At 46.3% G+C, this 15,784-nt stretch overlaps 1 protein-coding gene across 1 annotated transcript in view; it reads right to left on the reverse strand.

The window, feature by feature from the left end:
• LOC311176651 (uncharacterized protein) overlaps positions 1–15,784 on the reverse strand; it is a gene marked incomplete at both ends in the record, with an annotated part of 33,706 nt that overhangs the window by 6,315 nt on the left and 11,607 nt on the right. The window contains 6 exons of the mRNA XM_084242305.1: positions 147–274; positions 735–779; positions 1,362–1,503; positions 3,108–3,315; positions 14,712–14,876; positions 15,636–15,712. Coding sequence (XP_084098431.1) covers positions 147–274; positions 735–779; positions 1,362–1,503; positions 3,108–3,315; positions 14,712–14,876; positions 15,636–15,712 — 765 coding nt within the window. The remainder of the gene's footprint in view (positions 1–146; positions 275–734; positions 780–1,361; positions 1,504–3,107; positions 3,316–14,711; positions 14,877–15,635; positions 15,713–15,784) is intronic.

Genomic DNA, 15,784 nt, shown 5'->3' on the forward strand with positions numbered 1-15,784 from the left:
GCCTGGTACTCAGTGTATCCACCGTTGGAGAGAAATATCTGAGAGCGTCCCCTGGGCGGCTGTGTCTGGGCATCTGAGGACGCACACATGTGAGGGTGGAGTCTGGGTTGTGCTGTGTGGATGGTGGGGAGAGAGGACAGACTTACCAGCATCACTCGCACAGAGTCGGCCATGAGCCCCACGTAGGGCTTCAGGGTATCATAATGGAAGGCTGGGGTCAGCATCCGCCGGTGCTGGAACCACGGCTGCCCATTTAGCAGGAGCAGACCGTACCCTGGGACACAGATGGGTGGGTGTATATATAGGGAGGGGTGACCAAATCAGAGGGACATTTTGGAACCAATTAGGCAGAAACCAACTGTGTCATAAGAAGACACATTATGGAGAAAAGCAGGAGGGTCATTATCTTTCAGGAATGCAAATCCCTCAAAATGGGTCATACATAGGATGTGATTATATCTGTAAGATAAATGTTCACCAAAAGTAGTGCAACAATAAACGTTCAGAACATTGGAGCTGAATGAGAGGTGATGTGGAAGAAGCTGAGCTCAGGAGGGCTCTTGCCACTCCTGAGAAGGGGTGAGGGTTTTATTAGAAGAGAAATGAGTTTTGATTAAGAAAGGAGGGTGGTGACAGGGAACTGGTCACCTGTTGTTCTCTGTGCCGAGAGACAGTTCTTGGCAAAGAGCTATCTGAATGGTGAAAGGACCACACTCTTAGTTAGTTGTACTTACCAATCCACGGAGCCAAAAATTTGTAGGGAATGTGAGACTTTGGGTCTGAAAGGAAAGGAAGGGTATTGGAGGACATGGGATCGAGCAGCAAGACCCCCAGGAGGTGCTGGGGTCCAGACCAGGCTGCCGTTGCTTCCTGATGCTTGTCAATAGGCAAATTGTCTCAGGTCACCTGTCGGAGACAGGTGCTCTCTGCCCTTTGAGTTATTGTGGCCCCAAGAAGTCAGACCCAACTTCCCAGCACCACATTATCCTGGATTAGGATGTTGAATTGACAAGTAACAGACTGTCCGTAATACTAAATAAAAGACAGAAGCTCTGTGCTTTTCAAGAATTTGCAGGCGCTTAACCTCTCACAACCCCGGTCAGGCAACAATTAGAGGTGCCAGTCCCACAGCAGTGTGGCTAGGAAATGGTCTTTCAGACCCTGGGTAATTTATAGAACAAATGATTTCAATTTCATTTCAGCTGTTTAAGCAACCCCTTAAATGTGGCCTAAGCTGGCTTGTGCCCTGGAGACGGCAGGAAGGAGGAGAGCTTTGAGCACTGACTACAGTCTCCACTGGAAATGCAAACACCTGGGGGCAGGAGGAGGGACTCCCGCTGGGAAGGGGGTTTTGCTCTCACCTGACCTCCCAAGAATCACCTTCATGTAGTCAGGGTCGTAGACCAGGAATTGGACCTTTGACCCCCAGAGCCAACGAGGACAGGCACTCGGGAATTTCTCTACTCTCTTCAGTAGCTGTAGTAGCTCCTCATCCCTTTGAAACTGTCACCAAGGGAAAGACAAATCAATGAAAATCTAGTTCCAAGACTCAGATTTGTTTGACTCTCTCTGGAATGCATATAAGCATTTGGTGTTATACAGTTTCCATTTAGTCAACTCTTCTTTATTCCAATTACCACACGTAACTCAAGGCTGCTCTCTGCTTTGCAGTCTCCAAGCTTTGTGCGTGTCCTTCTAACACCAGGATTCACCAGCTCTGAGACAACTCACCCAACTGAGGACCGGCTCCCTCAGTCAGCACCCAGTTCCCGAGCACCCACCATGTGCCAGGCACTGGGTCCGACACTGAATTGTGATGGAGGGAGGCCCAATTCTGGGAGACCAGAGACACAACTTGGCAGAGGTGATATGGGCTGGGCTTTGTCGGATGACGGAGGAAGGACTCAAGGTGGAGGGCGCAGTGTGAGCAGAGGGCCGAGGCCAGAATTCACAGTCAGGCAGAGGACAAGGAGTAACCGAGGGTCAAGGAGAAGAAGAGGACAGAGAAAGGAGGGGGTACTGGGTGCAGTTCTGGAGGCTTTGGCTGTTTCCAGTTTCCATCTGGCTGAATCTATGGATAATCCATCAAAGCTCTCTGCAAGGAGAGAGGCCTCAGCTCCCTGCCATTTCACTCTCATTTCCTCCTGATGTTGTTTTTGTGAGCTCCTCTCCATCAATCCCTTTAGCTTCCTCTAAGCCCCCCTTTTCCCCCTCCCTCCCCCACCAAAAAAAAAAAAAAAAAAAAAGGGCCCAGTGCAGGCAGAGAGGGGTAGGGAACACGGTCCTTCTCTCAGATTCTTCTTCCCTCCTTCCTTCTGTCACCTCAAACACATGGATTGACGTCCCTCTCTGTAGACTCCGTGCTGGGTATTGGGGGGGGGGGTTGGGGGGATATGAGACCCAGGAGTTAAACATATTCTGGTTCATTGGGCAACGCAAATGTCAGTCTTCTTACCTGGAGCCATTCTGGAACCCTTCTCAGTCATGTGTGCCAGTCTCTGTCAGGGTTTTAACACTGAAATCACAGGTCTGGAAAATCCCCCAGTCCTTGGGAGGTTGAACCAGTTGATCCCCTGCACCTGACATCCCCACCTTTGCACCCCATTAGATTAGCCTTTTATCCTGTGAGCTGATTGCTTCTCAGGTTCCTGTCTATTATCCCCATAGACTGTGAACCCCACAGAGGAGGGAATGTCTGTGTCCCCAGGTAAGCTCAGAGCAGGTATAAGAGGGCATTGAATGACAAGTACAGGGAAGTATCTAGAAGCCTGGTGAGGGACATGAGCTGAAGCTCTCTGCAGCAGAGGGGAGACTCAGGAGGAACAGGTGTTGTCCTCAAAGAGCAGGGCTGCCAGGACACCCTGCAGACCGGCCTAAGGAAGCAGTGTCCCCCACACCTGAGCCTCCAGCCCAGGCTGCCCTGAGGGAGCACGCTCTGTTGACTAAGATGAAGAGCCAAGACCTGAGAGGTGAGCTGGGCTTTCCTTGGAAGCCAAGTGAAGGTGCTACAGCAAGGCTTGGTCCAGTGACTTGCTGACCCTGACCATGCTCTGTGAACCCAGCCCTTCCTGCCCTCCCACTCTCCCCCACTCCCCACCACCTCCTACCTCCTTGTAGTGTCCAAAGAGCCAGTGAGAGGGCGGGCACGGGAACTGCTGGAGGGCTTTGAGCAGCCACTGCCTATGCAGGTAGAGCTGGGCGGCCTTGATCAGCAGCAGGACCAGGCTGAGCAGGGAAGCTACTTGCAGGAGCCCAGACACACTGGCCAGGGGTCCGGAGGGGCTCAGCACAGAGGCACTCATGGTGCAGCAGCTTCTGGGTGGTGACTGTCCCTGACCACCCTGACCACCAGGATCACATCAGTCCTCCCTTGGGGGTAGGATTACTCCGCCCACCTGTGGGGAGGGTGATGGGTGAGGACAGAGCTCAGAGTTCAGCTGCCAGAAGTAATTAACTGTGAGCATGCCCCTCTGAAAATGGTGTGGGGAATGCTTTTTCAGTGACAATATCCCTCAGTATCACCCTTTCCCCTCTTCATAAGACTCACCAGTCATTCAGCCGATACCTACTATGTGCTGAGCAGTATGTCAGGCCTGAACACAGCTGTAAGCAAAATACACATGAACCCTAAATTCAAGAAATCACAGTCTAGTTTAGTGATTTTTCAGTAACTATGGTCAGTTTTATTATTAACATTTCATAAATGAGGAGGTATCTAGAAAGAGGGCAAGTAATGTTGACAGAGGGAAACAGTCAAGAGAGTCTAGTGGGGATTAGAATCATTCTTTGTTGGACTCTAAGCCTGTGTCTGTCTTGTGCCCTGGGGGCTTGCCCTGTCCACTGACACGTGTGACTGGTTTATGACTCTCCAAGAGCTCTTTGGAAAATCCCAGCATTAGCTTTATGTCAATAAGATTTTGTTCAGAATTTGATTTTGGGAAGTTTGTCAAAAATATCAAAAGATTTTAAAACACTCCTTCAAACAGGATCATAGATCACTGTGTAACATACAAACTTAATCAAAGTGACAATAAGATTTTAAAAGAAACTATACAGATTTTCATAGTTCAGACAAAATTTAGGTCTTAACACCGAAAAGGCTAAGTTTACTCATCATCAGCAAAGTCGTGGTGATAAGGAGAATGGGAGATTATTTTGATAAAGCACATATTTGCTTGCTGGGCAGATTATTTGAAGGTAAAGAAACCTTCTGTGCAATTTTTCATCAAAACCAAAGCAAAGTCCAAGAGAATTTTGCTCTTTAAGCAAATGAAGAATTTTAAGAACATGAAGGCTTATTTTTTAAGGCTTATGTTAGGATATGAAGGCTTATCGAAGGCTTACATATGGATATGAAGGACATGAAGGCTTACGAAAGGATTTGAAGGCTTATTTTTTAAGTCAGATTTTATTGATGTGTCATTTATTTACAATGCTATGTAAGTTTGGGGTACTATTTCACACCTCAACGTGTGCTTGTACTTCACTCACCCTCCTTCAAAGCAGCACCCCTGCACGGTGGCCTCACCCCCTCTATCTCTCCTCTTACTCCCTGTCCTCTGGTAACCACCATATTTTTCAGCCTAGAGTTAGTTTTGCTAGTTTGTTTTCTGTGGCTATTTATATTCCACAGATGAGTGAAATCATTGGTAATTGTCTCATTTTCTGATTTATTTCACTTAGCATAGTCACCTCAAGATTTACAACATTGTCCTAAAAGTCACTATTTCAGCTTTTTAAATGCCTTAGTAATATTCATTCCATTTAGTAATGTATCATAGTTTATCTGTTCAGTCAGCTGTTGATGGGTATTTAGGTTGATTCCTTGTCTTGGTTATTGTGAATAATTTAAAGTTTATTTTTAAAATCCATATAAAAACTATTCAATTTTAGCCAGCTTAATCTATGTCTTTAAATAATCAGCCTAACTTTAGGGAAATATCACTTAATTTTCTTATAACAGAACCTCTATTCTTCATACCTTTCTTATGAGAAACACAAATTTTGCTTTCTTTGCATAGATAGTTATTCCCCTTATTATTTTTTTACTAGTTTTGATTACATATGTTAATTAGAACTCAACCCTTAGACGCCTTTATTTCTAGTGAAAACTGAATAGTAAGCAATTGTGGACTATTAAACCAACATCCTCAGCTTGGTAAATTTTTGAATATGATTCATAATTTCTAGAAGCATATCCTTCCTCATAGTAGAGATTTCTATTTGGCATAAGGCATTCTTAGTAATAGACCCAGATACATTTAGTTTCTTTATTTTAAGAAGTCTAAAACTAAACCTATGTGTGGTAATGAATTCTTCATTATTTTATCTTATTTGGAATGATCTACATATGCAATACTTTTCATTTAACTTAAAAAAAAAAAACCCTCTATAAATGTCCACTAATGGACTCCATGGTGTACAAAGCCTTTTCACAGACTTGTGTTAGAGTTTTTCGGACATTGAGGTCCTACCCTCAGGATCTCAGAATGTGACCTTATTTGGAGATAGGACTGTTTCAGGAGTAATAGAATTCAAGTGAGGTCATTAGACTGAGTTCTAATCCAATATGACTGGTGTCTCCATGAAAGGGGAAATTTGGACACAGAGGCAGTCACTCATAATGACAAGATGAAGTGTAGAGATCTGGACTTGACCTTTTGCCCCAAGTAAGCTGGTTTTGCCATCGGGAGATGGTGTGGAAGATGTGGTGGTGAGTGTGTGATCTGTGCCTCCTCGTGTGCTCCTCACCCTGGTGTGCTTATTTATTGAGTGTGACTGTGGTTCTTACCAGGGGCGCTATGTGATCTGTGGGGACCCAGGCATCTCAATGCCTGTTATTGCAAGGACTATACCATCCAGGAGCGTGAACAAGGTGGTTGACCCAAATTTCACTCTGGGAACTCTAAGATAGATTTCTTCCATCAGTGGAAAAAATGTGGCTTTAAGAAGAGGTGATTGGTGGGTTGCCTCTTCCTCCCCTCCCCTCCTCCCAGCGAGCTGTTGTAGCTGCCAGAAAAGACACCTACTACTGGCAGTTGAAAGGGAGCCGATAGAGGGCCTCCCTGGTGGCTCAGGTGGTTGAGCGCCACACTGTGAAGCTGTCTGCAGCCTCTGCAGCGCGGGCTCGACCAACGAGAATCCTACATGGTGCGGCAGCCCTCTCATGTCTTGCCCGCTGCTCCCCTCAGCAGTGTATTTTAGCCGGTCTGCCTGTTCTGCTCCCCACTCTGTCTCTGGTGAATCCTCTCACTCTCCCACACATCTGGCTTGTACCCTGGTTCTTGTATAAAAATAAATTAATCTTTTTAAAAAAGAAAGGGAGTGGATAGAACAGTATGTCCTAGTGTAGGGTAACGAAAAATGTCAGGCTTTTCTGCCCTCTGGCTATCAGGATAGATGATGGATCCTTGCGGTCCTGAATGCATGCTTGTTGGCGGGCACCTGGAGTGGGGTGTGGGCATATGTAGATGGGATTCACTTGGGCTGAGACTGGGCTTTTAAGGGCGGCGTCACAGGGACACCAGCAGAAGCCGAAAGAGAAGCCAAGAAAGAAGCAGAGAAGCCAAGAGAGATGCAGAGAACACCGGAGAGCCCAGATAGAGTGAAGACTTGCTGGGGGCTGGGAGGCCTGCCAGCCTCCCGGCCCCCCAGCACCCCTGCCTGCCGTGTACCAGGTAAATCCCAATAAAAAGACCTTCAAAAACCACTGAGGACTCCGATTTCTCCTTTACCCGGTCTGCTGGATCATAGAAAACCTGCACTGTGTCCATTCTTGATCCTACACCTGGTATTGCCTATTTTTATATTGATAACGTCCACCCTTTCTTCTCCTCTCCTTCAGATGTGGTAAAATAGAGAAAGATTCTTCCTACTGCACTCTGGCAGAGTATCAGAGAAAAATGGATAGATTAGGTCATGATTTTTCTTGAATTCAAGAAGCAAGACTCTGTTTTCCACATTCTGTTCTTTACACAAAGAGCTTCTAAACTGGGAATAATATCACTGAAAGGGGCAGGAAGACCACGGTGCAGGTTTTCTGTGAGCCAGCTGACTGGGTAAAGAAGGAGTTCTAGAGTCCTCGGTGGGTTTTTGCAGGCTTTTATTGGGATTTACTGGTATACAGCAGGCAGGGGTACTGGGAAGGCAGGGGTACGGGGGGGCCAGGAGGCTGGCAGGCCTCCCAGCCCCCAGCAAGTCTTCACTCTATCTGGGCTCTCCGGCCTTCTCTGCTTCTCTCTCGGCTTCTGTTCGTCCGTGGCTTCTGCTGGCGTCCGCGCAACACCGCCCTTATAAAACTCAGTCTCTCAGCCCAGGTGTACCCACTTCAGGTGCCTGCCATCAGGCATGCATTCAAGACCACAGGGTTCCCTCATCTGTACTAATGGCAGGAGGGCAGAAAAGCCTGATACTTTTTCCTTACCTACAACCACTTTCTGTCTTCAGTTTGAGAAGCTGACTATGACGCTCCCTTCTGAGGAACACTTGCTCCCAGCTGCTCTGAGGGCAGAGGTCCCAGGGAAATGTCTGCAGCTGGTGGGGAGAGTTCAGAAAAATAAGTGGGGACATTTAACTTGTGACACTTACCAGGTCCTGCTGGTTCATGTTAATTTTCTCCTAAGAAACTGGAAACATTTTCTGTTGCTATTGTATTAATAAAGCCTGTGTTTATTTTCTGGTAGCCATCTCCCCGAAAAAAAAAATGTAAAAAAAAACATGGAGAAGATAGTTACTAGCCAAGGACAGAGCCCTAGAACAGAAGCTTCCTTCACTCTGCAGAAGGAACACACCCTTCCAACGCTGTGATTTTTGGACTCTAAACCGCCACAGATATGAAATTCAAGATTTGTTGTTCTAACCACCCATTGTGGTACTTTGCCATGAAAGCTCTAACAAATTAGAACAATTACATAACATTTAAGGCACACCTGTGACTCAGGAGGATTATTACTTTATCCTGTTACTGAAGAATGAGGAAACCCACATTTTAGTGGCTATGTCCAGGTGAGCTGCATTTAAGCCCAAGCCTGCTGACCCCACAGTGTTCTTCTCTAGGGTTTCTGCAGCTCCCTGGGTGCCTTTATCATCACATTTCAACTCAATGTTCTAATCCATGGCACCGTGTTGGCAAACTTCCATTTAATATCTGTGATCTCAGTGTTCTTAGAGTCAGCAACATGGCTCATAGAGATTATTTCTTTTTTTTTTTTTTAAGAAAAGATCTATTTATTTATGCATACAAGAACTGGGGTACAGGCCAGAGGTGTGGGGAGGTGAGAGGATTCACCAGAGACAGTGGGGAGCAGAACAGGCAGACCAACTGAAATACACTGCTGAGGGGAGCAGCAGGTGAGACAGGAGAGGTCTGCAGCATCATGTGGGTAGCTCCCCGGCAAGGATTGAACTAGTGCTGCAGTGGCTGTGGATAGCTTCACACTGCTGAGAATTAACCGCTTGTACCACCAGGGAGGCCTATCCCTTCTTTTTAAAAGAATGAACAAAGTGCTCGAGGAAGTTGTGAGTATATGAGAGTGAATGAGTGAGACTTGATTATAATTCTTTATTTTTTGAAAAGATTTATTTATTTATCCCAGATTCGGGGTACAGGCCAGAGGTGCGGGAGAGTGAGAAGACTCACCAGAGACAGAGCGGGGAACAGAACAGGCAGACTGATGAAATACATTGCTGAGGGGAGCAGTGGGTGCGATAGGAGAGGTCTGCTTCGCCATGTGGGATTTTCCCTGGCCGGCCGGGATCAAACCCGCGCTGCAGAGGCTGCGGACAGCTTCACAGTGTGATGCTCAACCGCCTGCACCACCAGGGAGGCCCGATTATAATTCTTGTTGCAACTCACAGACATAAACTTGAGCTCCTATAAGAAAGAAAAAGGACCAAAGAAGGCTGAGGCACAGGAATGTCTCATGGAGACCAAGGGCGAGGATGACCAGCGGGTCTAAGTGGCAGAACGGTGTTGCTGGCAGGACTCAAGTTTCATTCTTCCTCTCTGTACACACAAGCATGCTTTCACCAAGCACTTATTGAGAATTAACTTTGTACTTGATACTTTTCTAGAAACTGGTAAGATAGCCATGAATAAAGAGACAACCCCTGTGTTTTGCAGCCATCTCTGGCCGGGTAGTTTCACTGTCGGTTCTAGCAATTTGAAGTAGTGTGGAGCCCTTGGCATCATTTTCACAGGTTTTAATGGTAAGCAGGGGACACAAATCAGCAGGGAGACAGCAACTTGAGTCCCTTGTGAATCACTATACACTCTGGGCTTTCTCTGGAATTTTGTTGTGGTTTCTTCCTCTCGTAGCTGCACCATCTCTGAGTAACACTGCCCTTATATCCTTACCTCTAGGCTCCACTGTGCACACTCACACATGTGCACACACCCATGCTCAGGTATCCATAGTCAGGCACACATGCACCACACCCATGCACTCTCTATGTTATGTTCATAAGATCAAAGTCACAGGTGATAGCCACAGTCTCCAATGGCATAAAAGACTGACAGACTTCATTCACCCTATGCCCTATCCTTTGGAGCTGGGCCACATGGTGGAAGAGGGCACACCTACCAACCAGGGTGGGCCCATTACCGTTCTAGTACATGCCATGCCTGAGTGGTACCCTAGAATCCTATTCTGGAATCTGATTGCAATATCATGGTCAAGGTGCCCACTTGCTAGAATCAGTGGTGGCTGGGGTTGAACTGGGCTTTCAAAGCCTACCCTTCTTGAAGGAAGAGACCTCAGAGCAGGTGATCTGGGCAGGCATCTCCAAATGTTTGTTCCATGGTGAATGAGCAACTACATCAAAGAGCAGGTGAGTAGATAGTCACTCATTCATTTACTTGACAACTACATGTTGAAAGTTTCCTTAGGCTCAAGTTTCATCATAGTTGGGGGGAGATTCAAGAGTGACTAACAGACATTCCCTCTACTATAGAGTCTATGTTCTAATGGAGATGGGGTTGGGGCAGCCAGTGCACCCTGATAGGAGGAGTGTCTTGTATGATGACTTAGGAGGCTGCTCAGTGCTTTCAGGTCCACCACTGGGACTGGCCTTTTCTGATTCAATGCTGAGACTGACCATGGGAGCCTCTTACCATCCCAGTTATGTTAGTTTGCCTCAGGTTGGCCCAGCAAGAACCTGAGCAACCATGTCTCCTATTTGATTGTGTGGTGCCCAAGCCAGTCAGCAGTCTGCAGTCATTCTCGTAGTGCACTGCCATCAATTCAATCTAATTACATCTGGCATTTTAATTCCTGACTGCCAATAATAGAGGTGTTTAAAAGTAAAAATCTTAGTAATATAAAAGCTAGAAATATTTTGCTCCAGCGGAGGTTGAGGTGATTAGCACCATAAGTAATATTATGTAAAAATATATTTTTTAACTTGGTGCCTAAATATTATCTAGCAGCCATCAGTGAGTATAGTGGGACCATCACTGGAGATATTTTTAGTGGTTCCATATGTCAACTACAAGTTTAGGAATGTGAAAACTGCATCTAATAAAAGGTTACAACATCTCAAAACAAAAATCATCTGGATATCATTAGCACAAAGATTTGCATGAACAAAGTGGGTTTGGATTGTTTCTCTGTGACTGATTTTAACAGCCCCATCTTCACTGAACTCTGCTGATAAACGCCCATTTTCTTCTGAGGGGACCGTGGCTTCCCTCTGTAGCCTCAACCCCCAGTCTTAGTGCAGTGAGCTGCGTGGGTCACTGTGCCTGTCCAGCCTACAAGCTGCTCCTGATGTCCTTCCTCGGATGCTCACCCCACGGCCAAGCATCTGTCTGGGCCAGGCTCTCTGTGTGAACTGAGGTTCAGGCATGGGGTGAGAGACGCAGCCGCCTGGAGCTCAAGGCCAGAACCCAGCAGTTAAGACTTGTTGCATGGCACAATGTCAGTACCCCTTGCTAGAGGCCTTCCTGGGCTTGGTTTTTTTATGTAAACCTGGGAACGCCTACGTTTTAAGATCTCAAAGTACAGATAGTAAAAAGAGCTAATATAAGGGATGGTTGTGGGTGCAAACAAACAAACAAACAAAAAAAGAGTGTCTATTCAGATTCCCTTCCTATTTTTTTTTTCACTTGTTTATTATCATTTTTCTACCAAAGAATGAAAGGCAGGGCCTTGTGTATCTCCATGTGTGTCAAGCTGAAAGCTTGACAGACTGCACAATTAAAATAAAAATTGTCGAATGAAGAGTAGTGAAATGGAGGTGATTTCTGTATTGCATAGCAGCCTAGTGTTATCTTCCTAAAGAAAAAGCTTTAAACTATTGAAGGATTTTTTTGTCTCCAGTTCAGATAGAGTCACTGGCTGGTACCAAGTAGAAGCAGGTTAATTGGTTTTGGGTTGTTGAGCTGACACAGATACAATAACAGGGTGACTTGGACTAAAAGCAGTAGCCATGGGCAGGTAAGAGGACTGATTCTAGAGATGTTTGACCAGGTCTGGCTCAGGGAGAAGTGCAGGAGGAGAAAAGGAAGCTCCAAGGGCCTCCTCAGGCAACGTGCCTTCTCTGCCTAAACTCTTGTGGTTGGACCAGTGATGCGGGCTTCCTGAAGTACCCGGCTTGTCTCCACCTCAGACCCAGCAAGCAGGGAGCCTGGATAACATGGTGTCCCACACCCTTTGGTTCTCCTATGTCTGCCTTGACTTCCTGACTATCTATGATCCGGGTATGATGCCAGTGCTGTGAGATGTGTGCTGATCTGTGCTGATATGATGCCAGTGAGAGACTCTTAGGAGAGAGAGTGGCTTCTTGAGCAAGAAATCAGGGCACCTAGGTCTGCACCCTTGGTCTGGGCCGCTGAGGTCCCCATCCTATTGATCAACACACCTCTTCCAGGAATCTCCCAGTCCTCACATGACCTGATTTCTTCTCTTTTTCCTGCAGATCCTAATGCCCCAAAGTCTCTGATTTGTTCCTGCAGTGGACCTGTGTGTAGACACCTGTCTTCCCACTCTGATTTTTGGAGATGAGTGACTAGGAGACTCCCTGCCTTGTCCCTCTCCCCTGTCCTGGCTCAGTCAGTTATTCTATCAAATGGACTGTCTGGCCTTCATGTGATCATCCTAACCTCAGTGTTGAGTGGGGAAGAGTAGGCACCTGAGCTCTGAGCTACCTGGGACAATACGGATCAGGAACTTTTACCTGCAGGATCATCTTTTTCCCTGGAAAGCATTTCTTCTATTGGTTCTTCTATCTGGTAAAATCCTGAAAATATAGCTTTTTTTTGGTATCAAGAATATCTCTAACAATGGATTTTCTGCATTGGCTCTCTGTTCTGGTATTGGTTCTCTAAATCACTTATTGGAAAGGCAGTGAAAACTCTATGCCCGGGTTAAAAAAAAAAAAAAAGACACTAATAAGCCAGGGCATGATGTGCAAATAGAGATGCCCAGAACATCACCATTGTATACACTACTAATCAAATAATTAAGGAAAAGATTCTGATTACCACATATTTGATACTTCAGAGAATTTCAGTCAAACTGAGAATACAATGAAACAACCACCTGCTCCTAGTTGCATTTAAGAATGGGGTAAAAGAGAGTGAGATTAAAAATTCAATTTTCCTCAAACCATAAATATATGCCCCGTATGATTCTGTTTGTTCCCTGAAAATAACCATTATGTCCCATAGCCACCAAACTAAGATTGGGCTAAGATTCTGAAAATTAGGCACAAAATATCATTCTGTCATTGTGTGAATCACAAAGCAAACAGAATTCCAAATATTGCAGAATGTGTCTGTTAAGTGAGAACATTGATTGGGACATAAAGGAGTGAGAAAATGGAAATTGGGTTATTTGAGAAGATCCCAATAATTTGGAAACATCAAACCTCCAATCTTCTAAGTCTTCTTTGCCAGTTGCAATATATATATATATATATATCCCAATATACATTCCAGAACCAGAGAAATGACTTCAGGATTGGTTGGGTATACAGCACCAGCTTGGTGGTGATACCTTGCAGGACTGAGACAAGATTCTGTGGAAGGATTCTATGCTCTATATCAATGTTCAATGCAGTCATGTGTTGGTCACTTCATTTTGGTCAATGACAGTCATATGTCAATAAATGACCTTGTCCCTTAGGCTGTACTGAGCATCCCATGGCAGCATGCCAGGCCATCAAGACTAATCCAAGTGCAATGTGTGATACCTTCACAGTCATGAATATCTTTGTCTTTAAGTGATGCATTACTGTATTTAGTGCTATTTCTTCCACAGCCAGAATTCACAAGTCCAAAAAATCACAAATGGAAGAGGGAGTGGGACCATTCCCTATTATACCCACTGATCACTTTTATACCTACTGGTTAGGAATATTTTTACGGCTGGTAAAACAACCTCATGCTGTCCGTAGACCAGTAGCTCTAGTTCCAAAGGCAGGAATGATTCCACCAGGAGACACAACGATGACTCATTGAAGTGTAAGTCCAACTTCCACCTGCCCACTTAGGGTTCATGCCTTTGAATCAAAAGCTGTGGCTGCACTGAGTTGATCCAGATAATCAAGGTGAATGGTAGCTTCCTCCCCAAACAAGCTGATGAAGAGTGGGGAGTACAGGAGTTACCTGAGGACTTCACTGAGTGCTCTGTGCCCTGACATTAAAGTTCATGAAAAATGCCATGACCCAATCTGGGGGCAGAGTGATGGACTTGGCCCTTCAACAGTCAAGAACCACAAAACCTGAGGTGCTTTGAGGACAAAGTAAGCATGGAATGGAGGTAGAGGAAGGTAGTTATAAATTCATCTGTGGCCATATGACCAGTTGCAGAAACAAGGACTCTAATTATCTGCATGGTATCCCTCATTTCACTCGGGAGGTTGTTTTGGTTACATGCATGTGTGTTTGTGTGTGAGAATTTTAGACCCTCTGTAACCCCTTCACATGGAACATGCTGTGTTAAGAAGAGCGTCCACTGTGCAGGGCCAGGGAGCTGGGGGACGTTCTCCAGCGTGTCACTGTCTCCAGGAAGTTCTGTGCATTTCCAGATGCGCAGACACTTGGCATTCGTGGGACTGTATTAAAGGCCTTATTTGTAGACGAGGTGGACTTGAAGGGAAAGTGTGTGGAAGCCAGGTCACAAGGGGGACTGTGGAGTTCAGTTTTATGTGTCAATTGCATGGGGTGTGGAGCCAGTTACTCAGTTAACGAATGTTCTAGATGCTTGTATTTGGAGATGGCTAACATCTCCATTCAGTTGACTTAAGAGAATCAGATTTCCTTGGTAATATGGGAGCAGCTAATCCAATCACTGAAAGACATTAAGATAGAAATTGGAAAAGAAAGAAAGATATTTTCCCTGAGAACCCCCACAACACCTAGCTGAGGCCAAGTGTAACCTATTTCCAACTACTGATTCCTTAGTGTTAAGATTATAAAGGTGTGTTGTTGTAAGCCACTAAGTTTGTGACAAATTGTTAAGGAGCAGGAGGAAACTATGAGAGGTTCAGATAATAGGACAGAAAGGAAAAAATCCAGGGAGAGGTCTGACAAGCTGAAGTACAGACAGCATGTCGGAGTGAGAGATTAAGACAGAGGAGGGTGGAGACAGGTGGACAGCAAACAGGACATCTGCAACAAGCAGGGAGGAAGTCAGAATCTGACAGTAGAGCCAGCAAGATGGGATGGCTGACGGGAAGCCCTCAGAGTTGGTCCACGTCCACTGGGTTACTGAAGCTTCGTGAGGCGCAGGTGGATTCCATTCGCTGACATCAACACAACTTTTGCATTTGGAACGGGGACCCTGGAGGGATCTGGCGCCAGCTTAAAGTGGAGCAGAGTCAGGGCTACGGCCACCTTCATCTCATTCATAGCAAACTGCTTCCCAATGCAGTTTCTGGGTGAGGATGGAAAACAAAATGAGACAGGAACTCCAACCAACTCTGAGTTGAGGAGAATTGGCCTCTGAGTGCTGGCCTGGAAATGGGCGTTCACAGTCCCCCTTCATAAGACCTAGCCCCAACCTCATCCTTAGTGTCACACACATTCTACGCATGTGGGGGGTCACACTCTCTCCTGACAAAGGCTGCCCCTCCTCTAGGCATGACCCTCCGTCCCACCTGTGCTCTTGGCACCTGAGATGCTGTCGGGGCGGTCAGTGCTCTAAGTCACAGTCAAGTCAACTGAACCACTAAAGCAATTCATGACCAGATTGCTCACCCTCCACAGCAGGGCCTGGCTTCACAATAGGAGGCATGAACGGGGATGGGAAGAGCTGACTCTCAATCCCCCAACATCTAAGAGGACTCAAGGGAGCCCTGATGTAAGAGTGTAGACAGGATGGGGTTGTGTAAGAAGTCAGATGGTGTGCAGGAACTGAGGTCAAATGCTTAGTGAACTGCAACCTGTCATGCCATCTACCTGCTCCTCCTCACCCAGTCCCTCAGTGAACCATTCTGTAGCTTCTGGTTCTACTGCAAGGATGTCCTTTTGCCATCCCATTTTCTCCCCACTTGGATACTTCTGTCTCCTTGCCAGCCCTCTCTCTACACGTGACCCAGGGCCCAGTCAGACCCTCCTATGCCATTCCTGACAGGTAGGTCACGTAGTGACATCACCTGAGACCTTCCATGCCCCCAGGGACAGGCTGCCTCACCTGGACCCTCCAGAGAAGGGCAGGAAAGCATGGCTGTGCCGAGCAGTGCCAGGAGCAAACCGGGATGGGTCAAACACCTGCGGAGACAGTTTAACAGGCTCAGGCATATGGGCAGCACCTCCTCCCCTGACCAGGGTGTGGTCTCCAGT

Source organism: Talpa europaea, assembly GCF_964194135.1.
Source record: "Talpa europaea genome assembly, chromosome: 9".
Taxonomy (NCBI): domain Eukaryota; kingdom Metazoa; phylum Chordata; class Mammalia; order Eulipotyphla; family Talpidae; genus Talpa; species Talpa europaea.